Here is a 25,193-nt window from a genome sequence, read left to right on the forward strand (position 1 = left end):
TACCCTCAACCTTCTCTTCACAAGGACAAGGAATAACACCAACACTGCTGTCTTGAAGATGTCACCAGAGGTGAGATCCTCCATTGTAGAACAGGGCAATTACATCTATGTGGATCTTACAAGATGCCGCGCCTTTCGTTAGATTTTGGGTTACACAGTGTCATCACTGTCAAGGCTTTGGTCATACATTGAGATGTTCTAGGAAAAGTGATGAACCTAAATGCGTCTTTTGTGCTGGAGCCCATAAATCTAAGGACTGTAGTAACAGAAATTCTCCCAAATGCATCAACTGCTCCTCTTTAAGACATCAAGATGCTAATTCAAAGTCACAGTCGGTTGCCCATTTTACATCAAGTAGAGAATATCCAATTATGATTTCTCATAGGAATAGATTGATTGAAAACACCAAGTTTGACCATTCAAAAAACTGACTACGTCTCTCTTGAACCAGTTAAGGCTGGGTCTTTTAAATATTCGTTCTATCCATGACAAGATAGACTATATTAATGAAACTCTAAATCAGCACGAGCTTGACATCACTGGTTATGAGGATTTTAAGAGGAATGGGTCACAAATTGATGGTCAGAATGCTATATCACTGGTTATGAGGATTACAAGAGGAAAGGGTCAGTTTCTCTCAAAAACAAACAAACAAAAGTGGCATGGACCTTCATAAATAAGGCAACACGATACCTCATCTGGAGGCTGACTGCATTATTTTCCCTGCCAGGGTACCTTAACCCCTCTGTGGCCTAATGCGTGGAGATTTCCGTGGCCCACAGGCCTACCCCACACTAATTTGTGTAAAGTTGCGATTTTTTTTTTTTTTTTTTTTGCCACACTGAAGAGCATGTTCTGATGCACCTTCCAGTGCAAATTTCAGCTTCCTAGACCCATCCGGTGGCGTACAATCGAACGCAGAAGGTACGTAAATTTAGGAAGTTGATACCGGTTACGCGTAGGTACACTGTAGTGACACAATATCGCGTTTTTTTTTTTTTTTTTAAACCAAAAACACTGTCAATGGTGTTCAAAAGGTGCAGAATAACTAGATATGTGTATTTTGAAGTTTTTCAGCACATAATACATGAGGTTTAAATTTTAAAAGATATTTACAGTATGAATTTATTTAGCATTTTTCTGTGTTTATTGTGTTTATGGTAGTATCAATCTATTTTTGAAGTGTGGGTGGTGGAGTTTGTTGGAAAACGGAGGCGAGCGTTTCTGTTTTGAGACCCAAACAGGATAAACGTCTTCCCTTGAATGAGGGCTGAAATGCGAGACGACCTGCCAATCACACCTTGCACGAGTTGCTTAACAGAGAGGACAAGGAGGCCTTTCCACCAATGAAAGCATCACGTGAACATGAAAAACTTTCCTGTTATGCTTGTTAAATGCAAAGAATATGTAAAATTATTCAGAACAGCACAACAAACCTGAGGAAATTGGTAAAGATAAAAAATATTTATTTTCCAGTCCTTTTTGTTTATGCTGTGTTTATTCATAATCGTAAACGGGGTGTGTATGTGTGTTTCGCAAGAGAGGAGAAAGATGATACAGCGAGTCCTTGATATACGAAAGGGACAGGGACAAAAAAAAAACTTTCGTAAATCGAAATTTTGTATATCGGAACAATTTTCCCCATTGAAATGTACATATAAATGGGGGGATGTGTCCCAGGACCCCCTCGGACCCCCTCGGACCCCCACCTAAACTTAACCCCCCCCTCCTATTAGGAAGTGAGCAATACATGTATACAATTGTAGAGAAGGAGGTGGCGATATTCTTGTACATCTCCTTTGTCTTCGTTAGTCCCAGTGGTGGAAACAGCAAGGCCTAAAGCACGCCCAATCTCTGAGACTCCCTGCCCCTCCTCATGGGGTCTTATAATTTCCACACACGTAAGAGTGAATGGAGATTAAGAGTGAATGGAGATTTGAGTGATAAGTTTTCCGTGAATGTTGGTGTGCATCAGGGGTCAGTCTTGAGTCCCATGTTGTTTATCATGGTACTTGAAGCCCTGTCACATGACTTTAGAAATGGACTCCCGTGGGAGTTGTTGCATGCTGATGATTTGGTGTTGATTGCAGAGAACGAAAGGGAGGCAGAGGAAAGGTTTAGGAAGTGGAGAGATGGTATGGGGCACAAGGGTTTAAGGGTAAATGCAGATAAAACTAAAGTGATGATATCTAGGGTTGGTGGCGGTACTGTCAAAGACGAGGGAGAGTGGCCATGTGCAGTTTGCCACAAGGGCGTGGGAAGTAACTCCATCTTGTGCGGTGTTTGTGATAAATGGGTGCATAAAAGATGTAGTGGTATCAGAGGTAGACTGTGAGATAATGCTGATTTTATGTGTACGGCGTGTTGGGGTGAGCAGGTGGAGATTGTCAGACGTGAAAGGATTGAACTTGCTGGTGAATCTCTTGAGTGTGTGGAAGGGTTTTGTTATTTGGGAGACATGTTGTGTGCTGGAGGTGGGGCTGGAGCTAGCTCTGTGGCTAGAGTGAGAAGTGGTTGGAAGAAGTTCAGGGAGCTCTTGCCTCTCCTGACATTGAGAGGACTCTCCTTACGTGCTAAGGGGTCTTTGTATGCAGCATATGTTGGGGGTGTGGTGCTGTATGATAGTGAGACCTGGGCAGTGAAGGAGGAAGATATTCGCTGGCTCAGACGTACAGAAATGACAATGATTAGGTGGAAGTGCAGTGCGTCCTGGCGTCCAAGGCCTGGAGGGGCTGAGTTTATGATGAAGAGTTGAGAGGTAGGATGGGACTGGAGTGTATTGGTGTTGTGATGAGGAGGGGTAGATTGAGATGGTTTGGACATGTGGAGAGGATGGGGGATGATAACTGGGTGAGGAAGATGAGAAGTGTTAATATTGGGGGTGGGGTTATGAGGGGTAGACCGAGAAAGACGGGACGAGGTCATTAAGTGTGACCTCAGGGTTAAGGGACTGAACAGGGAGACTGCAATGGATCATACAGCATGGAGAGGCACCATTAGGTGACCAAGGCCGACACATGCAAGCATGTTGGAGCCTTTAAAAACGAAACGAAACGAATTTCCTTTCCAGAATTAGAGTACAGTGCTGCTGCTGCTTTGCAGCAGGCTCCCCCAATGCTAGAGATGATGCAGGGCGCTTGGGAGGCATGGCGAAACAATATGAAAAGGTGAAGTGCTGCTAAAATATCCTCACGTACAGCGAGGCTGTGAGGAGAAGAGTGACGTGGACTCAACTGAGAAGTGCGCGAAATTTTGTTTACCAGAGAGAGATTAGTTCGTTTTCTCTCAGCAAGTGAGTGCGGCACTATGCACCGCGCCCATTTTGAATTTTTCATACAGTATTCCATTAACCCCTTCATAGCTGCCGGCCTTGAACAACACTTCGCTGTTTCGGTGTCAATGACGTTGAGTTAGGGCATTATAAAAAACTGTGAACAATTACGGGATGGGAACGAAGGTCACTGGTGTGGGTACATGACCCTACTCTACCAACCCATCAGTCAGGCATTCTCTTCGTTCCAGATGTATTCGCCGATGTTTACATGTTTATGTTAGATGCGCCCTAATTTTGAGCAAGAGAACATAATTTACCACCCTCAAAATAGTCAGAACAATATAGAAAACAAACTAGAGGAATATGAACTGAATTGGTAAGGTCTTTAGGCTGTATGCTTACACGAAAGATTATGGGTCTTACAATTTTAAGAGACAATATGGAACAAAAATGTATCTTTCGTCCCACATGTTCTTGTAGGTTAGCATTCAGTTCCACATTCTTCGTTCGGTATCACTCTTCCCAATATATTTCGGACCGACTGAGCACAGTTATTTCTTCTCCTTAGAGTTAGTGTACATTTACTGCTCATTCTTTTGTTTGTTCTTTTGTGTATGTGTGAAAGACAGAGGACTGATATACAGTAATCACTCTAATATCCGGACGCCCAATAACCGAACATCCCCACTAACCGAACCTTATTGTCCTGGGATCAAACATTCCCAAAATGGTCCGAAAATCCAAAAAAATTGGGGAAAAAAATCGATTTTTTGCCGTCCGTAATTTGAACTTGCCGCGCGCGCCGTGTGAGAACATTGTTTTGGTTCGTCATTCTTCCGACGTCCGATAGAGCGTCGCTGCATCCTCCCCACTTCCCGCCTGTCTCTCACCGCGACAAGACCTGCGCTGTTCGCCATGGCTGCCCACGTGCTCGCTTTTGTGGTGGTGCCATACTTGCTGCAAGGCCTCCTGCTGCTCTCTGCCCTACTCTTAGTGTGTGTGATGATGGCCCCGCCTCCTGAGAAAAGGAAGAGAGTGGTGTTGACTCTGGAGAAGAAACGGGAGATATTGGAGAAGGTTGATGCGGGTTGGTCTTTCTCTCGCATTCTCCGGTGTGTTGTGTTAAGGTTTTCAAGTTGGGAGAAAAGACTAAGTAGAAAAGAAATTTAACGTAACTAACCTTCTTTGTTTTGGCTTTGGAAACTTAAAAAAACTTGGGAAAAGTTAATGTGCAACACTTAAATTTAATGGAACATTATTTGGACTAAAGTGAACACTGTGAAAAGAACGGACTTCTGTGTGTTAGTGACTAAGTTCAGTGCAAGACTTCAGGAAGAGTGTAGTGCAAGTGCTTCAGGAAATCGTTCTTACTGTCAGAGTCCGAGAGGAGGCGGTTATTCATCGAGGTGGCCATGGACTTGCTGTAAGTAGCCAGAATGTTTCATGTTGTACTATTTTCCATACTATATTTACCAGAATGTTTCATATTGTATTTTTTCCCATACTATACTTACCAGAAAGTGTCATACTGTACTTCTTTCCATACTAAACTTACCTCATGCATGTGCAGTAGGAATGTGTTTTTCAGAGTTCGGTTAGGTTAGGTTTGGTTAGAGTCCATAAGTACCAGAATGTTTATTAATGTATGATCATACTTCTAAACCCACATTTTATGTTTCTATTGCATTTATTTCAGTCATTTATGTGCCTTATTGGTGTGATTTGGGTGTTAAATAGGTGCTATGCATGTCCGGAGGGAGTTGTATAGGTGTTTCTCTGTGTTAGGGTCCGTAAGTACAAGTCCATAAGCTGGGGCCCAATATCCGGACGAAACCAATATCCGAACCTACTGATGGCTCTATTGATCCGGATATTGGAGGGGTTACTGTATACAATAATGTATTCCATTATCGCTTTCATAGCTGCTGGCCCTGAACAAAGCCTTACTGTACTGGTGTCAGTGATGTCGAATTAGGGTGAACTATAAAAAACTGTGAGCAATTATGAGAAGAGAATGAGGGTCACTGGTTTGTTTAGATGACCCTACTCTACCACCTCAAGCAGTCTGGTGTTCACAGTTCACTTCATCCCAGATGTTTTCGGTCGATGTATACATGCTGATGTAACACGCATCCTAATTTTATTAATTCTTACACGAATCATAGCAAATAACAGGATGGGTTTGGGGGGGGGGGGGAAGCCAGGTGTGCCAGGAGTCTATCTATCTCTATTGCCAGATGCCATAATCCTGTACGGGGTGGCCATTTGACCCTGAGTTATTTGTTTTACAGGGAGGGGCACTAACCCTCCACCAACCCACTTGACACGTAGGGAGTACGTATGGTTTGGTTATATGGTTACCACCCAGCATTGTAAATGGTTTCTTGGCTTACAGGAAACCATTTGGCTTGTCACTCAATGTAAAGCCACCTGTAAAGGAAAGAAAAGCATTAAGTAGTAACAGGAAAGATGGGAGAAATAGGAAGAGAGGAGGGCAGGCACAGAAAAAGAATGATAAAGGCTAAGGAAGAAGTAGGCAGCACTACATCAAGTGAGTGGATGATGGTCGCCACCACCTACCACTGCCATGAGTCTTTTCACATACGTAAGAAAAAGAAATTGATTTTAGAACTTTGAGAAAATGGTCCCAAGGCCAACCACCGGAGCTTGCAAATATCTGAACCCACAGCCATTGAGGGGGCTAGACATACGTTTTACTTTAAGCAGTAAAAGCACCTTGCCAAATCAGTTCTTCCTGATACAGTAGTCTGTTACATTTTTCAGATTATTTCTGGGTTGGTAAATACAGTAAACATTTCTTATTAAATCTGTTTCCCCGTCATTTTTAGCTGTTCTGGTGTGAGAACCCTTGTTTATTTTGTTAACATAATGGCGGAAAGGACTGTTCTTCCCTAAGTGTTTAACTAAACCTGGCCTAATGGAGCTTATCTGTACCTCATAATTTTAACCTAACCTAACCTCCAGTTGGGAAATTGGGAAACGTTATCCACCTTTGAGCATGCTGAGTTTCTTCCACTGCACTGGAAACGATCGTAGGGGAAGGTGATGATAATAACGGGGAGGAAATTTCTCAGCAAAAAAATGTAATTTGCCAAGCTGAAAGTTGTCAGAAAATTACAGAAACAAGCTGGAGAATTATGAATTGAATTGGTAAGGTCTTTCTGCTGCTTCAAGTGTACAATGAAAAGCATAAGTATCTTCCCAAAGTCTGACGAATATAGCGTGGAAAAATCGAACCATTTGAAACAAGCACTAGTAGAAACAGGGTTTTCATTGTACATCGTCTGGTGTAAATTTTCTTCAGACTGAACTGGGAAGATAGTTGTGTCTTTCATTGTATATTTACCGGTAAATAAATCAATCTAACAGTACAGTACTTGTGTTTTGTTTCCGTCAGATTAACCCTTACACTGTGGGCTTGTTTTGCTTTGACTTGCGGCTCCCGCGGGCATATTCGCGTTCCGACAGACTCTCTAAAAATATTTGCCAAAAATCAGTTATTAGTCGTAGAATATTAAAATCACGTATACTTATGGCACATACCTTCAGCTTTCTTCTTGGGTGTTTGTTGATCCTTCATCGAGTACCGTAGGACTTGTGGAGACCTCTGAGGTTGGGTAACGAAGTCTCCACTTTACACTTCCCGACAACTCGTAATATGATTACCACAACCTGATATTATCACTAGAAACACTAATCTATGATTCTCAAATAGTTTGGAATCCATACTCCCCCAAAAAAGCACTGTGAAAGCAATGAAAATTACGAGGGCGTATGACCATCCCACTTCCGATCGTTCGCCACTAGTGTTGTCTATTATTCATAAAAACACCCACAGTTTATATTTCTGTTACTATATAACACATATATATCTACAGTCTTTATCCATAAGTTTCCTTCAGTAATAGTAGTTTATTGTCACTACCCCTGGGGGTAGGGGGGTTTTCAAGAATACTCCCCCAGTATCCCTGCTTGTCGTAAAAGGCGACTAAAAGGGTTGGCGGAGGGTTAGTGCCCCTCCCTGGAAAACAACTAACTAAAAAAACAAACAAGAAGCCTCGGACAAGGACTGACCAAACGATGACGACCCAGGACCGGACAAAGGGCTTGGTAATGAGTACATGGAATGTAAGAGGAGCGAATGATGAGGTGAAAGAGAGAGAGATTGTCCAGGTGCTTGAGGGTGCGAAAGTGGATGTATGTGGAATAACTGAAACAAAATGGAGAGGAGAAAGTGTGAGAGAATGGGAGTATGGATGGGGTATATGTGCAGGAGTAGATGAGAATGAGAGGGCAAAGGAAGGAGTGTGTATAGTTGTGAGTAAAAGATGGAAGAAGAGCATAAGACAGTATGGATCAGTTGGGTCAAGGATTGTGTGGGCAAAGTTGAAAGTTGGAATACAAATGTGGGAGATTTTGTGTGTGTGTATGCGCCAACGCAAGATCGTGCTAGAAGAGTGAGAGAAGAGTTCTGGACAAATGTGGAAATGTGCATGGAAAAGTTTGGAAGGAATGAGAGAGTGTTTTTGATTGGTGATATGAATGGTAAAGTTGGTAATGTGAAGGTGGATGGAATAGTTGGTGAGTGGGGTGTGCCTGCTGAGATAGATGAGAATGGGAGTGCGTTAGTGGACATTTGTGCTGGGAGGGGGTTGGTGATAGCCAATACCCTCTTCAGGCATAAAATGATCCACAGGTATACATGGCGAGTGATGAGAAGGGTGGGTGATGAACTGAATGAAAGGTAGGCAATGATTGATTATGTGTGTGTGGATGAAAGGATGCGAAGATGTGTAAAGGATGCAAGAGTGTATAGAGGTTGGGGGAGTGGACTTTCTGACCACTACTTGGTGGTGGCCAGAATTAGGATGCAAGTGAGATGGAGGTATAGAAGAAGGGAAAGACGAGAGGAAGGAGTAGTTGCAAGGAGAGTGGAAGGTTACAAGAGGATGAGAAAAAGGCAGAGTATAAGAGAGAAGTGGAGGAACGATTGGGCAAATATGAATTGGAGCAGATGGGAGACGTGGAAGGTGTGTGTAAGATATTTACAGAAGAAATATGTGCAGCATGTGATGTGGTGTGTGGAAGGAAGAGAAGACGGAGGGGGGTGCAAGGAACAGCGTGGTGGACTGAAGAGGTGAAACAGGCAGTGGCACAAAAGAAGAAAGCATACAATGAATGGATGAGAAATAGGGGCGTGGAAGAAGTTGAGAGGCGGAAGAGAGAGTTATATGTGGAAAGGAAGAGAGAGGTGAAAAGATTAGTAAGAGAGAGTAAGAAGAGAGTGGATGAGGAATTTGGAAGGAATTTGAGTGTAAAGTGGAGGGACTGTAAGAAAATGTTCTGGAGAGAAGTGAAAAGAGTAAGACAGGGTGGAAGTGAAGTTAGCAGGGGAGTGAAAGATAAAAATGGTAGATTACTAGTGGAGAAGGGTGAAAAAGTGAGCAGATGGAGAGAACACTTTAAGGAATTGTTGAACGTAGAGGATGGAAGTAATGCGAGTATAAGTGGCTGGGGAATGGCTGGGAGAAGGAGGGAGGTGAGAAGACGGGAAGAAATCAGTAGGATAGAAGTTGTGGAAGCAATGAAGAAAGTTAAATCAGGGAAAGCCCCAGGAATTGATGGAGTGTGTGGTGAAATGCTGAAGCATGGGGGAGAGATAGTAGTAGAATGGATGTGGAAGATGTGCAGATTGGCCTGGGAGGAAGGTAGAGTCCCGGAGGATTGGAAGTCAGGTATAATTATTCCCTTGTACAAAGGAAAAGGGGAAAAAGAAGTGTGTGGTAATCATAGGGGCATTTGTCTTCTTAGTATAATAGGAAAAGTGTATGGTAGGATACTTATAGACAGAGTTAGAGAAAGAACAGAGAAATTAGTTGGAGAAGAACAGGGAGGCTTTAGGAAGGGAAGGGGTTGTGTAGATCAGATATTCATTCTTAGATCTTTATTGGAAAAGTTTCTAGAGAAGGGAAAGAAGTTGTATGCGGCTTTCATGGATTTGGAGAAAGCATATGACAGGGTGGATAGACAAGGATTGTGGAAAGTGTTAAGGATATATGGAGTAGATGGGAAGTTGTTGAATGCTGTGAGGAGTATGTACGATGGTGCAAAGGCTGCAGTGCGTGTGGATGGTGAACTAAGTGAACTTTTCTCTTTGAAAGTTGGTTTGAAACAGGGATGTGTCATGTCTCCATGGTTGTTCAATCTGTACATGGATGGGGTAATAAAAGAGGTACAAGGTAGGGTAGTGGATGTTGGAGTGGCCCTGGTGAGAGAGGATAGTGTTTGGAAACTCCCTGTACTATTGTTTGCAGATGATACTGTGTTGTTGAGTGAAGACGAAGGGGAGCTGCAAGGCTTGGTGGATGAGTTTGAGAGAGTGTGTAAGAAACGGAACCTAAAGGTGAATGTAGGGAAGAGTAAAGTGATGGTCTTTGAGAGAGGTGAAGTTACTGAATGTACAGCGAGGTTAGATGGTGAGGAATTGGAAAATGTGAGTACGTTTAAGTATTTGGGTAGTGTGATGAGTAAGGATGGAGGTTTGGAGGGTTAAGTGCTTGAAAGGGTACAGCAGGGAAGAAAGGTTGCTGGTTCCCTGAAAGCAGTGATAAGAAACAGGGAAGTGAGCATGGAAGTGAAAAAGTTACTACATGACAGTATTGTGATACCAACTCTAACGTTCGGAAGTGAAGCTTGGACATTGTTGGAAGGACACAAGTCAAGAGTGAGAGCAGTGGAAATGAGTTATTTAAGAGGAGCCTGTGGAGTCACGTAGAGAGACAGGCTGACGAATGAGGATATAAAGGAGCGTTGTGGTGTGGATGTGGATGTGATAGGAAGCGTTATGAGGAACACAGTGAGGTGGTTTGGCCATGTGGAGAGGATGGAGGATGAAAGACTGACGAAGAGAGTGTATGTGAGTGAGGTGGAGGGGGGAAGAGGGAGGGGGAGGCCGAGGATGAGATGGAGGGATGGGGTGGAGAGGTATATGAGAGATGGGGGTGTGAGTTGGGAGCAGGGCAGTGAAATGGCGGGGGACAGGGCGACTTGGAGGCGATTTGTTTGTGGCCACCCCAAACGGGATTGAGGCGTCTGGCAATAGATAGATAGATAGATAGAAATATGTAGCATTCACTTTCTCGTCCTGTATACTAGCATCGAGAGTGAATGTCACTTTCACTCATAGTATTCATACATGCTAGAGTGAAACTTTCACTTTCATTACTCCTAGTATATATACTCGTAACTTCATAATACCACTCATTTACATTTCTATTTACGTTCTCTACTTTATTTACATTACAGTAATCCCTCCAATATCCATTGTAATAGGGCCAAAGGCATGTCTGGATAGTGGTTTTGTCCGGATATTGGTCCCCAACCTATGGACTTATACTTATGAACCCTAACCTACCCTGAATCAGAAAAACACCTACATACCTCCCTACTGGACATGCATAGCACCTATTTTAGACCCTATTCACACCAATAAGGGACATAAAAGAGTGAAATAAATGCAAAGGAAACACAAAATGAGGTTTCAGAGATGAGGTCTGTATATTGGCCACCAGCCTTATGGACTTGTACTTATGGACTCTAACCGGACATGAGGTTTCAGAGATGATGTCTGTATAATGGGCACAAGCCTTATGGACTTGTACTTATGGACTCCAACTGGACATGATTTACCAACTGTACAGTACTCTCAACTGGACATGCATAGCACCTGTTTAAGACCCTATTCACACCAATAAGGTGCGGAAACAAAATCCGATTTTTTTCCGATTTTTTGTGTCTTTTGGGCAACTTGGGATAAAAAAGGTCAGAATCATAATGTCTGGATATTGGGGTAGTCCGGATATTGGGTGTCCGGATATTATAGTGATCACTGTATTTACATTTCTATTTTATTTACACTGTTATGCACTGTCACTTGAAGTAACTTATAAAACTATTTTCCACTGTTCACTTATATTTACAGTCATTGCTTTTTTGCTGTTTACACATTATTTACACTTTATTTACAATTCCACTTGCACTGTTTTACTCAATAAAAAGATCATAGTCACTCTCTATCAATTGTCAGCCCTTTACCTCTTTCCACACGAGGTTTAGTAGGGGGTAAAGGTCACAGGGCCCTTTGCATGGGGCTATAAAGCGGCGGAAGTTAGCAGGAGCAAATCAGACATACTCCCACTTTCACTGACAGTGAACTGATAGTGGTGGCCTCCTGCTGCCTGGCTAGGGTGAGTGTAATACTACCAACTTCAGCCCCGTGAGACATGCTAATATATAGCAATGAAATGATTGTCAGGAAACCAAGACAATACATAATAAATTAGGTAGTTCCAGGTGAATGTAAATATCACTTAGGCTTCTCCCTTCCCTCCTTATATGTATATTTATTACGAAAATAGATTATACGGCATATTTCAAGGGGAAATAAACAGTGAAAATTAGCGAACGAGTGCATGTGAGGTGTTGTCAGGTGATAATTAGCCAATTCTAGGTGTATGGCACTATCACTTACCTTATTTCTTTTTTGTATATATTATTTGGTATAAGAATAGGGCATAGGGCTTATTTCAATGGATGAAATCAGTGGAAAATTCCAGGGAAGATTTACTTAGCGTAGAATACAGTGTGGTGGCCTGCAATAATTAGGTAGTTCCAGGTGAATGTAAATATCACTTAGGCTTCTCCCTTCCTTTCTTATATATATTTTTATTACGAAAATAGATTATACGGCATATTTCAAGGGGAAATAAACAGCGAAAATTAGGGAACAAGTGCACGTGAGGTGTTGTCAGGTGATAATTAGCCAATTCTAGGTGTATGGCACTCTCACTTACATTATTTCTTTCTTGTATATATTATTTGGTATAAGAATAGGGCATAGGGCTTATTTCAATGGATGAAATCAGTGAAAAATTCCAGAGAAGATATACTTAGCGTAGCACGGCCGAGCAGGCGAGAGGATAGGGTAATGGAGGGGGGGTAGGGAGGGGAGTCAAGAACGGGGAGAAATGACTAAATTGTCAACAATGGATGGGAGTACAGATGAGATTAGGAGTGCTGACTAGTGTTGGACATTGGCAGTACTGATAGATGATACAAGCCATGACTTGAAAGCCCGGGTGAATTCAAAATAACACAGAATCACAAAAGTGACGCCCCGCGGTATGATCCCTTGCTCCCATGCGTCACGAAAGTGACGCCCCGCGTTTAAGGGGTTAATCATGATTTCAACTATTCAGGCACTTCTTCACATCATATAGTCTGGATAATCGGGCTATCTCTGCATTTCCTTTCGTATCGAGTATCGATTTTCATATCATCGACAGATATTTTTGTACTGTGGAGTTTGTCCTATATTAATTGATTTCCTACCATTGAAAATTCATACTTCGGGTTTTCATATTTTGAGGACTCACTGTATTTTCTGTCAGGGACGAGATAATGGGTGTAGCTATGTGTGTTTAGGTATGGCCACAAACAAAAAAATCGTACATCCACTCATCACAGCAGCAGGTGATGAACTTACAAATGAGATGTGACACTGAGTGGGTAGTAAAGGTCAGTCTCATGTCCCATGTGTTCGTTCACTTCTCAAAAGTTTCCACAGTTTTCTACAAGTTGCACTGCATCAAATGATCCAAGCTGGTACAATAAACCTGCGCAATTATGTCATGATACTAAAACAAAAATGTATTTATATCGTATTATCGTGTCTTTTTTGTTTATGCCTGTATTTTTCATAATTCTAAACAGGTGCTTGTGTGTGTTTCACAAGTGGGGACAGAGAAGACATTTTCTGTCAGGGTTGAGATGTGGATGTAGCTGTACTTGTTTAGGCATAGCCACGAGCAACAAAATAAAAAATCCACTCATCACAGCCGGAAGCTCTGAACTGTCTGATGGGGTGTATGGGAGTGTAGTGTACGTCAGTCTCAAGATAATCAAAATGTTCGTTCACTTCCCCCCAAAATTTTCCATTTTTATAAGCCGCGCTCGAATGACGCCGGTGGCCAGTCTATGGTAAAACGTCATTTGACACCAGCAGCCACGAAGGGGTTAAACTGCACCTGAGAGGATCTCTTACTTGCTCAATGACTAGTAACAGCTGTCGGGTACAGAGTATGTGTGTGTGTGTGGGGGGGGGGGGTTGTGCTGTGCTCATTGAAGCTGGATTTAGTGAAATTTACCACTGGAAACTGCATTCTGTTCCATCATCCACCCACTTAATGTGGTGGTACTCTGTTTTTAGGGTAGCTCTACACTGAGTGGCAAGCCAAATGATTTCCTGTAAAACAGGAAATCATTTACAACACTGGCTGGTAACCTTATAACCAACCAACCCATGTTCCCTACATGGCAACAAGTGGGTTGGTGGAGGGTTAGTGCCCCTCCCCGGAAAACAACTAACTAAAAATATGAACAAGAAGCCTCGGACCAGGACTGACCATAGAGGGTCGACTAAGGACTGAACAAAGGACATGGCAGCAAAATGGTGGGGAACAGGACGACATAGAGGCGATTTGATTGTGGCCACCCTTTACGGGATTAAGGCATCTGGTAATAGATAGATAGACAGATTTTCTCCAGAGATCTTTCAGTCTTAAAATGCATTATAAATACAGTCGACCCTCTGTCTTCGCGGGGGTTAGGGGCCTGAGACCCCCGCAAAGATTGAAAATCCGTGTAAAATTGGTGCCCCCCTAAAAACTCCCCTAGCCCCCCATTTCCTTCTTTAATGAAAGAAAGCCCCTGTGTACATGTCAATAAACACTTTATTTATAATTAAAGTATGAAAAAAATAGTTTAATTGCGTAGGTGGATGGCCGCCTACACCGCTCATCACACCTACACTCTCACCCTCCACCACCATTACCAGGATTTTCCCTCCCGTAACTTGTCCAACAATTCTACCTTCTCCAGCAGGGTTATTACCTTCTTCTGGGGTTTTGAGGTGCCTTTATGTCTTGGCTGCTCTCTCAGGGCCCATAGTAGATAAAATGATAGTGTCACGGAGAGATCAGCGAGTACAAGCATACACAAGCGTGGTCACAGTGAGAATGGGTTTCGGGACAATTCACCGTCAAGTCAATTCGCAGTCACAACAATAACAAGACAATTCGCCGTCAGGACGATTCCTTGTCATTTATCTACATACTATAATAGTCTTTTAAATCTACGAGTTTTAAAAGTGGTGGTGGTTTATTGTTTTTATAATAAATGTAGTGACATCTGTTGAGGCTCAGCCATATCTTTCCCCACGGTTTGCGTCCATTATGGCCAATCAGACTAACATGTTGGATATTGTCATTTGAGATGAATATATACTTGTACCTCTTCAGAGTCATTTTAAAATATACCCAGGATGTTGTAGTACCAATGAAAATTAATGAAGACTGCTACGGGTGATGCTAGAATATAATTCAAAGTCGACTACAGTGAAGTAGAAACACTTTAATTATTGGCTAAAAGTGCAACTTATAAATGATATCCAAAGCCTACGCTATTGAATGAACACAGACTTCGACAGATCCCCCCGAAAATTAGTTATTAAAGTATTAATTACAGTAATCACTCCAATATCCGACGTAATAGAGCCATTGGTAGGTCCGGTTATTGGTTTTGTCCAGATATTGGGCCCCAGCTTATGGACTTGTACTTATGGACCCTAACTCAGAGAAACACCTATACAACTCCCTCTGGACATGCATAACACCTATTTAAGACCCAAATCACACCAATAAGGCACATAAATGACTGAAATAAATGCAAAAGAAACATAAAATGAGGGTTTAGAAGTATGTTCATACATTAATAAACATTCTGGTACTTATGGACCCTAACCTAGCCTAACTCAGAAAAACACATTCCTACTGCACATGCATAGCTACTAACACCCTATTCACACCAATAAAGGACATTAAAGAGTGAAATGATTTAAGTATAGTATGGAAAAAAGTACAGTATGAAACAATCTGGTAAGTATAGTATGGAAAAAAGTACAGTATGAAACATTCGGGCTACTTACAGCAAGTCCCTGGCCACCTCGATGAATAACTGCCTCCTCTCGGACTCTGACAGTAAGAACGATTTCCTGAAGCACTTGCAGTACACTCTTCCTGAAGTCTTGCACTGAACTTATTCAATAACACACAGAAGTCCGTTCTCTTCACAGTGTTCACTTTTGTCCAAATAATGGTCCATTGTAACTTAGTGTTGCACTTTAACTTTTCTCAATTCTTTTTCATTTTCCAAAGCCAAAACTAAGAAGTCTATTTACGTTAAATATCTTTTCTATTGAGTCTTTTCTCTCAACTTGAAAACCTTAACACAACACACCATTTTTTTCACTGCACAACACTCAAAATTCCCGTGTGGTCTAGTGGAGAGGTTCTTGCTGTTTATTCACTGTCAGAGTCTGAGAGTATCACTGGCAGGCAACCTAGGGGTGCATCGCTGGGTCGTGGTGATGGCGTACCCACTGCAGAGGACTCTGAAGAAAGCCGCAAACTCACGTCGAGCAGTGACTCCACCGTGGCTGATGTGCTGGGCTGTGGCTCGAAGCATGAGGGCCTGTCTTGGGGAGGCAACGGAGTGGAGCCAGGGCTGGGCACAGCGGGGGTCACGGGCCTGAAAAAACTGTCAATCATTGACTGACGCAAGGAACAACGATTCTGATGATTGATGATGCGCTGCCTGAAAGCACGCACTTCCTCCACGAGTCCCAAGGGCCCCATCTCCCTGTCGCAGTCCGGGTGTTCCAGGTAGTCTAGGATGAACTCTAGATGTTCCCGGAGTGCGCTCAGCTTGGGGATGGCTGGAGTAGTGTCCTGCTGAGAGGAGTCCGCATCATCGTCGCCTTCGTCGTCGGAATCTTCAAGTTCGGTACTGACACCAGCAACTGAAGACGCGATCTCGATATCAGACAACGCTTGATACCCAGGATCACCCTCGTCGTCATCCAACCACTCACGAACATTGTCCACATCAACATCATCGCCGTGCGTACGTAGCCGTGCATGGAAGTCATCCACGTCAAACCCCAGAAAATCGTACTCCACATCCGTTCCGAGAAGCAGACGAGACCAACCATTTTCATGAGTTTTCACAGGGACTTCCTTCCATGCACTAGCACAGTTGTACAGCGCAGACTTGATGTTGTAGCAGTGAAGGTTTTCCAAAGTTCGCTTGCCTCGTGTGTCCCGTCCTTCCCTGCGCTCGTCCTCGTCCTCGAGAACAACCATCACCTCGTCCAGGAACTTCCGAAGGTATAGGTGCTTTGTTGCCACGATCACTCCTTGGTCCATGGGTTGAATGAGAGCAGTCGTATTAGGTTAGGCAGAAACATGCACCTAATACGGCCATTCTCAGCAACCAAGTCCTTGTTGCACGGGTGGGCAGGTGCATTGTCGAGCAGAAGGAGAGCCTTTACCTGGTCACGAGGGATTCCCAGTGTCTTCGTCTGGTAATGGATGACCTCCTTGACGAAGTGATGGTGAAACCAGTCTTTGAAAATCACAGCTGTGAACCATGCTTTCAAAGAATGGTACCAGACGACAGGAAGGACATCCATCACCCCACGAAGGCACCGAGGCTGCTTTGCATGACCAACAACAACAGGCTTAAGCCGGTGCATGCCGTTAGCACTGGCACAACACGGAGCAGATATCTGTTCCTTAGAAAGCTTGCGGCCAGGTACACACTTGTCCGTCTCCTCGGCTAGAGTGTTCGTTGGCAGCGAGCGATAGAATAGGCCAGTTTTGTCAGCATTGTAGACTTGACCGAGAGTTAGGCCCTCCCTGTCGATCAAGCCTTTCACTTTGTGCCGAAACTCGTCAACTCCATCCTCGTTAGCGTCCAATGCTTCGCCATGTGCTTTACGGTTAGTAAGGCCATGTCGCAACTTGAACGCGAAGAGCCAACCCTCGAATGCCTTGAAGTCAAGGGCGTCGTGAAGCCTTGCGAACTTCTCAGCAGCAGCCTTCAGCTCTGTTCCACATATCATCACACCAGCTGCACGTTGCTGTCGATACCAAATCAACGTGGATCGGTCGATTTCTGCAAACTTGGGGGTAAACATAACCTTCCTTTCTACGTTGCGTTTGCTTCTCGATGAGAAGTCAGCCGTGTACTGCATGAGTTTGTCTCGGGAACGTTTGATATTGAACAAAGTCGGCCGGGCCTGGTTGTACTCGCGGAGAATGCGGGAAGAAGACCAACCTGCATCAACTTTCTCCAATATCTCCCTCTTCTTTTCCATAGTCAACACCACTCTCTTCCTTTTCTCAGGTGGCGGGGCCATCATCACACACACTAAGAGGAGGCCCGAGAGCAGCAGGAGGCCCTGCAGCAGGTAGGGCACCACCACAAAAGCGAACACGTGGGCAGCCATTACGAAGAGCGTACGTTCACTCGCGGTGAGAGACAGACGGGAAGTGGGGAGGATGCAGCGGTGCTCTATCGGACGTCGGAGGAATGACGTACCAAAACAATGCTCTCCCGCGCTGTGCGCGGCAAGTTCAAATTACGGACGGGATCCCCCCCGACCGTTTTGGGAATGTTGGATCCCAGGACGATTAGGTCCGGGTAGTGGGGATGTTCGGTTATTGGGCGTCCGGATATTAGAGTGATTACTGTATTAAAAAATAAGTACAGTGCATATAATTATAGAATGACGGGGAATCGTCCAGGGTACGAATTGTCCTGATGGGGAATCGTCCATGTTTTGACAGTGAATTGACTTGACGGCGAATTATCTCGGAACCTGAGAATGAGAGAACCTGCCACGAGAGATTCAAAACAATGCGGGGGTGGCGCTGCGGGTGGTATGCAGCGTGTGCCGCACGACTTGAATGTTCCATTTTTCTCTGGACTTCTAAAAAGGTGATTTGGTTTCCCTGGTGACTAACCGCGAACAATCGAAACCACAAACAGAGGAACCGCGAGGACAAAGGGTCGACTGTACACTGTACTGTCTTAAATTGCATTCTAAAGAAACTGTACCAAATAAGATTATAAGACTGACCAGTGCCCCTTATAACAATACACCATCATCATCATCATCTGGACCTCCTTTCCCATCTTAGGGCAGGGTGAGGAGTAGCAATGTTCAAATAGCCCAAATATGCTCAAACTAATGGGTCACGTTTCCACTGACTCACCATTCAAGCCCCCGGAATCATGGCTCTATCGGATACGCCAAAAACATTCACCAAGTTCTGTAGCTTCACATACATGTATTGGACAGAGTCAATCCAGATGCTGGCACGTTCAAAAGGGGTGCCAAATCCCTCACCATGCATTTCTCCTCACAATATTCATCCACCCAGCTCGATCTCTTGTCAGTCCCCTAGCCTCACCGACTTCCAAACATCTCTTCCTCACACACTCATCCACCATATCCCTCCACCTTCTCCTTGGCCTACCCCGCCTTCTCCCTCCTTCAGATTCGCTCAGATATACCTTTTTCACCATTCCTCAGCTTTCCCATCTCCACTGCTCTCACTCTTGACTTTTCATTTTCATGCCACACAATAGTATCACATCCATACATTAAAGCTGGCACTAACGCTCCTTCATGCAAGCCTCGTGCAGCTGCAACACTCAAGCCTCTGTTTCTTATCAAGGCCCTCAGTGTTGACTGTTGAATGTGTGCTTTGTGAAAGGTATGGTGCCAATTGACTGGGCAAGTGCTTGTGTGGTCCCGTTGTATAAAGGCAAGGGTGATAAAATGAATGTACTAGCTTTAGGGGTATAAGTCTCTTGAGTGTTTAGGTAAGGTGTATGGTAGAGTGTTAATTATGAGAGAGTGAGAGGGTACAGAGGGAGTGATTGGTGATGAGCAGTGTGGCTTTAGGAGAGGGAGGGGATGTGTGGATCAGGTGTTTGCCGTGAGACAAGTGTGTGAAAAGTATTTAACGAAAGGCAAGGATGTGTTTTGGGCATTCATGGATTTAGAGAATGCGTATGATAGAATTGATAGCGAGGCTATGTGGACTGTTTTAAGATTGTATGGACTTGATGGTAGGTTACTTAAAGGGATGAAGAGTTTTTATGTAAATAGTAGAGCGTGTGTAAGAGTGGGAAATGCTGTGAGTGATTGGTTTCCTGTGAGAGTGGGGCTGCGACAGGGTTGTGTGATGTCTCCTTGGTTGTTTAATATTTAAATGGATGGTGTTGTAAGGGAGGTGAATGCAAGAGTTTTAGGTGGAGCTCTGTGTCTGGTGAATATTGATGGTGGAGAGTGGAATCTGAAGCAGCTGCTGTTTGCAGATGATACTGCACTGGTGGCTGATTCAGAGGAGAGATTGAGACAGTTGGCAGAGGAGTTTGGAAGGGTGTGTGAAAGGAGGAAATTGAAAGTAAATGAGAATAAGAGTAAAGTGATGAAGTGTACAAGGTTGGTAGATGGAAGGGGGATGAATATAGTTTTGAATGGTGAGTTGCATGAGGAGGTAGAGTGTTTGAAATATTTAGGGTCACATGTTGCTGTGGATGGAAGAATAGATGCAGAAGTGAAGTTTAGAATGAATGAAGTAGGTAAGGTGTTGGGAGGAATGAAAAAGGTGTTTAGATGTCGTTCGCATAGAATGGATGTAAAGAGAAGGCTGTATGAGGGTGTTGTGGTACTGACTGTATTATTTGGGGCTGAAACATGGAATATGAGTGTAGCAGAGAGGAAAAGTTTGAATGTAATGGAGATGAGGTGTCTGAGGAGTATGTGTGGAGTAACGCGTATGGATCGAGTGCGAAATGATGAAGTGCAAAGGAGAACTGGAGTTGTTTGGGAGATGGCTGATAGAGTTGAGCAGAGGGTGTTGCGATGATTTGGGCATATGGAGAGAATGGATAATGAGTGATTGGTGAAAAAGATAACTAGATCTGATGTGAGAGGAGTAAGGCTGAGAGGGAGACCACTAATAGGATGGTTGGACAGTGTGAAGAGAGCAGTGGATGCGAGAGGGATGTCTGTTGAGCAAGGAAGAGTGGATGTGCGTGACAGAAATAAATGAAGAGATATTGTGAATGAATAAATGATGATGCAGCCCTGAGGGGATATTCTCCTTCATTTGGTCTGATCAGCTAGTCAGGTCGGGGGCGGGTAAGGGGATGGGTCTATTATGATGTGGCAGGGGTAAACCAGCTCTGCTGTCGGGCCCTGCTGTGGATGTCACTGATTGCACTGCGCAGTTGACCCTTATGTGGTGTCCGGTGAGAATCTGTCCCTTCTCCCCTTTGGGGCTAAGATGCGAATGAATGTGTTTGAATGGATGAGTAAATGGGGAGTGTGTCGTCCTGTCTCGGCTACCTCCCTTTCCTTGGTGGAAGCAGCCTAGGTATATAGATAGATAGATAGACAAGTGGTGTCCCCTTGGCATAAATAAATAAGGGAGATAGGCATAACCTTGGTCCCTCCTCTCTCTCTCCTCCTGTATTCCCTCGCTCCTAAAAGTGATTTATAGTGAAGGCATTGTGAAGGTGAAAGTGAAGTCAAAAGGAAAAGTGAAGGTGAAAGTAAAAGTGAATATGAAAGTAAAGTCAAAAGTGAAGTTGGAAGGTAAAAGTGAAGGTGAAAGTAAACATGAATGTGAAAGTGAAGGTGAAGGTGGAAGATGAAAATGAAGGTGAAAGTGAAGGTGAAAATGAATGTAAAAGTGAAGGTGAAGGTGGAAGATGAAAATGAAGGTGAAAGTAAAGGTGAAAATGAATGTAAAAGTGAAGATGAAGGTGAAAGTAAAGGCCAAGGAGAAAGTGAAGGTTAAAATGAATGTTAAAGTGAAGATGAAGGTGAAAGTGAAGGTGGAGGTGAATGTGATGGTAAAAGAAGGGAGGGCAGAAGTGAAGGTGAGTGAAAGTAATTGTAAAGGTAAATGTAAAAGCGAGAAAGTAAGGTTGCAAGTGAAGATGAAATGGAAATTCAAAATGAGTGATAATGAAATGGAGTGTGAAGGTGAATGTGAAAGTGAGCATGGAAGTGAATATGAAAGTGAAGGTGAATGTCAGAGTGAACTGAAAGTGAAGGTAAAAATGAATGGGAAGGTGAAGATGAAGGTGATGATAAAGATAAAAATATGTGAAGTAAAATCGAAGTGCCCGTGCAGAGAGAGAGAGAGAGAGAGCAAGAGAATAAATGCATAAATGACAAGCAAGCCCCTGTGCATAACAAATGGAGGAAATCCAGGGGGGAGACCAGATGTCACTTTTATCAAACATTTGCTTTATTTTTATTTATTTTTAATTTTTTTTATTTTTGACTGCCTTGGGCACCAGCTAGTCCGATATAATGAGGTTTTACTGTATCATATTCTTCCTTTCCACAGTAATCCCTCTGTTATCCAGATGCTTTGATATGCCATTATTTGTACATATTCTACTTTATCCAAACAAAAAAATGCATTCATCTGGATGGAAATTATGGCCACATGAACATTTTTGCCTGAACGCGCAGGAATAGCCTGGCTGGGTAGCTCACTCAGTGTCCGCTAGAGACCCCCTCAATCGTTCTCAGTGCCCGCACGGCACCAGTGTAGTGAACAGTTCCTCTTGGACTGTTGTTACGGAGGCGCACGTGGTGGCTTTTGTGGTTGTTTCCTGCCTGCTTCAGGCCTTGCTATTCCTTGCATGCCTCTTCCTGGAGTTTGTGATGATGGCCCCTCCACCAGGCAAAAGGAAGAGGGTAGTGCTGACTCTGGAGAAACAGGAGATCCTGGGTAAGATTGATGCGGGACGGTTGAATCGCGAGTGTTGACGTTGATTTTATCTCAGCTTATTGTACTTTACCATGATTTTATTCTATTTTACTGTGATTTTATTCTATTTTACCAATATGTTCTGTGTGCCCACTGTATTTTTCTTGTGTAGCCCCCCCCCCCATCCCATCACTGCAAGGTTGGGCCCTGCAGTGTTAATTGCCTGACTGTAATTCATGGTTCTGCTTGACATGGCAATTGCTTGGCTGTGGTTTATAGGTCTGCTTGACCAAACAATAGTGTCAAACAACAGGAACAAGTGTTGTACTATGTACTATAGTGGCCTTTTACACTGGCATTCAAAGTTAGATCATGTACGTAATGGGGACCAGAGGAGAAGTCCATTGTCCAGACGGAGCCATTACCCAGACATGCCTTTGGTTCTATCATGTCAGATAATTGAGAGTATTGTATTTGGGTTATCAAGTAAAAGTCTCAGAGACTCAGACTTTGCCATGTTTTAGAGCATGATAAGCATTAAGGATGCTTTTTGTGCTTTATATGGAACTGTACAATATTTTGTGGACATTGGTGGCACAACCTCGGGTCCATAAGATTCAGAGGGTTAATATAGGATTGTTACTAGTATTGTTTTCTGCTGACATTAATTCTGGTCATGACAGTATCGTTTCATGGTGGAATATGTCAATATGCCTTTGATTGTATATTGTATGTGATGTAACTGCTTATGTCAACAGCATGTGGCAGTCAGTACAGAGGGAGCCAGCAAGGAGAGCACCCACCTAAAGGCATTGCGTTGCCTTGCATCATGGTTCAACATCCACACAGAGGAGTGGGTCCTTCTTACCAACACCTGTCTTGTCAATGACATTCTTGCTGTTGTACGCAACCCTCAGGTTGCTCCACGGTCAGTCTTTGTGGGTCTTTAATGTCATAATGTGAATGGTAGTTCACAGTGATTCATTTACAGGCAGTCCTCATTATAAGCAAAGGAATTTTAAAGTATCAGAACTTTTCACATACATCTGTAAATTACATAGAGTATATTAGGAAAATTGGTAAATCAACTTCTAAGATAGGTTAACTATTCAAAATTTTTCGCATTATGGAAATATGGAGGGATAACAAACATAGCACATTAATCATGGATATACCTGGTAGTAATGCTGGATGCCCAAATGCATGTTTGTATTGTTGATGATGATAACTGTTTTTCAGCTGCCTTAATCCAGTGAGGTGGGGATATCTTTTGAATTTTCTTTCCATCATCTGATAATTTTATTTAGCATGAGATATTTAAAGTGGGAGGGTTAAATAGTGTATAGCCTTAATAAACTCCTTCAATATGAGAGGTGTCTTAAGCTGAGCCAAGTCATGTAGTATCAGGAAAAATATGCTTAAAAGAACTCCACCTCGTTTCTAGGGGGTTATTTTACTTAGCGAAGGTTTTACAGACTACATGAGATTGCGACGGACTGCGTGTGTTCAGCGATGATCATGCTGGAGGCAGAGAGAATCCAGCCTCTAGCAGAGGTATTGTTTGCTGGGGTGCTGCAGCTAGGGGAGCCCTACCACATGGCCGTCGCACTCGAGGACATCAATGCCATCACAAATTATGCCAGGTTGGAGGCTGGTGTCTGGTGGTTTTGTGTACTTGTTCAGATGTGCACTGGGATAGAAAATGTGCAAGATACATTAAGTATGTAGTAAAATATTAATCTGTCTGTAATATCATTACTAATTATTACCCCTTAGAGATGGAGATTAGCTGACCTTGCACAAATTTAACTTTGCTAATGTAATGCAAACATTTCTTACTTTTGATAGGCTGTTTGGGTTTTAATACTTCATAATGTATAAGTATCTTTGCTCAGGTGACCAATGGTTTCTCAATGAGCACTGTTGCTTATCACACTTTTTCTTTAAGGGAATGTTTCTGAATGAATTGTCTGTTTCATGTGTTCCATAATGGTCTTTCTTCATGTTGTACTGGTTAAATTACTGGCCATGTACAACTGTGAATAGTTCATCATCTAATCCTGTGTTGCTCCATGAGGAATGTAGGAGCTTGGAGTTAGGCAAGTTCGTCCTGACATTTAAGATGAGAGTGACCAGCCTCACTCATCCCTGAGTGGCATTATGTGAACAATATACCCCAACCACCCCTTGGATGTAAACCTGCACTGGCTCAGTTCTATTGGTGCCCCTAAATTACCCACTAAACCACCAGGCGCCACAGTTTGGTTACATGGTTACCACCTAGCATAGTAATGGTTTCCTGGTGTACAGAAAACCACATGACATCTCTCAGTGCAGAGTCACCCATAGACAGAAAGAAGAGGAAAGAATGAAGGAAAGAAAGACAGAAGAGGAAGAAAGGAAAGAATGAAGGAAGAGAGGAACCAGAGAGCTGCACTACATCGAGTGAGTGGCAGCTACTGGAGAATATTTTCATACGCCTCGATCAGTGTTTCAGAATGTAAGATGAAAAGTTGTACTGTAAAGATAATTTTTTGATAAAATGTATGTAGCAGCATCACAAACAGTAAGTAGAGTAGCTGAGTTCTTGAAGTACTGGTACATATTCAGTGCATGGCATTTAAGTCAAGCTGAGTTGAGTTAATAATAATTGTACAGTATACCTTACCATGTTTGTAGATGGAGAGAAAAAGACTAGGATGATGACGATGATGCTGATGATGATGTATATTGCTTCACTCCATCTTTAGGTGGGATGATGATGGTGATTCATTTTTGCTCTTTGGTGCAGGATCTTCTCTGAACTGGGTGAGACATTGGTGGAGGTGATGGTGGAACAACCAGGCCAGGGATTGGGTTCCCTCCAGGTCCTGCATCTCCTTCTTACCTGCATTGGACACCATGATTGGGAGGTCAGTCATTCTCCAGCATTCTTAGAGTCTTGTTGTAAGGACCTTACAGTACTGTATTCCTAACATGTTCAACACAGTGACATCATTATTTTATCCTGGCTGTTAGGAGGAGGCTGTAGCACGGACCGAACAGGGTGGTACTCCGAGGGGAATGGGAACGCTGGTTATAGGGAGAGCTGGAGCTCGTGTCTCACTAGCTATCTAACCATACCCCTTTGCTGACCTTTTCAGTGTGACTGTAACATGGAGAGTAGACCAGCATACTCTCCCAACCAATTCCTC

The 25,193-nt window shown here is 43.3% G+C and overlaps 1 protein-coding gene across 1 annotated transcript in view; it reads left to right on the top strand.

Moving 5' to 3' along the window:
• Tnpo-SR (transportin 3) overlaps positions 1-25,193 on the top strand; it is a 453,809-nt gene that overhangs the window by 186,600 nt on the left and 242,016 nt on the right. The window contains exons 5-7 of the mRNA XM_080278214.1: positions 22,758-22,927; positions 23,475-23,642; positions 24,791-24,911. Of these exons, the coding sequence (XP_080134340.1) occupies positions 22,758-22,927; positions 23,475-23,642; positions 24,791-24,911 (459 nt within the window). The remainder of the gene's footprint in view (positions 1-22,757; positions 22,928-23,474; positions 23,643-24,790; positions 24,912-25,193) is intronic.

This window comes from Coenobita brevimanus, chromosome 72 (assembly GCF_032717465.1).
Source record: "Coenobita brevimanus isolate Jiangsu-jjx chromosome 72, ASM3271746v2, whole genome shotgun sequence".
In the NCBI taxonomy this organism is placed as follows: Eukaryota; Metazoa; Arthropoda; class Malacostraca; order Decapoda; family Coenobitidae; genus Coenobita; species Coenobita brevimanus.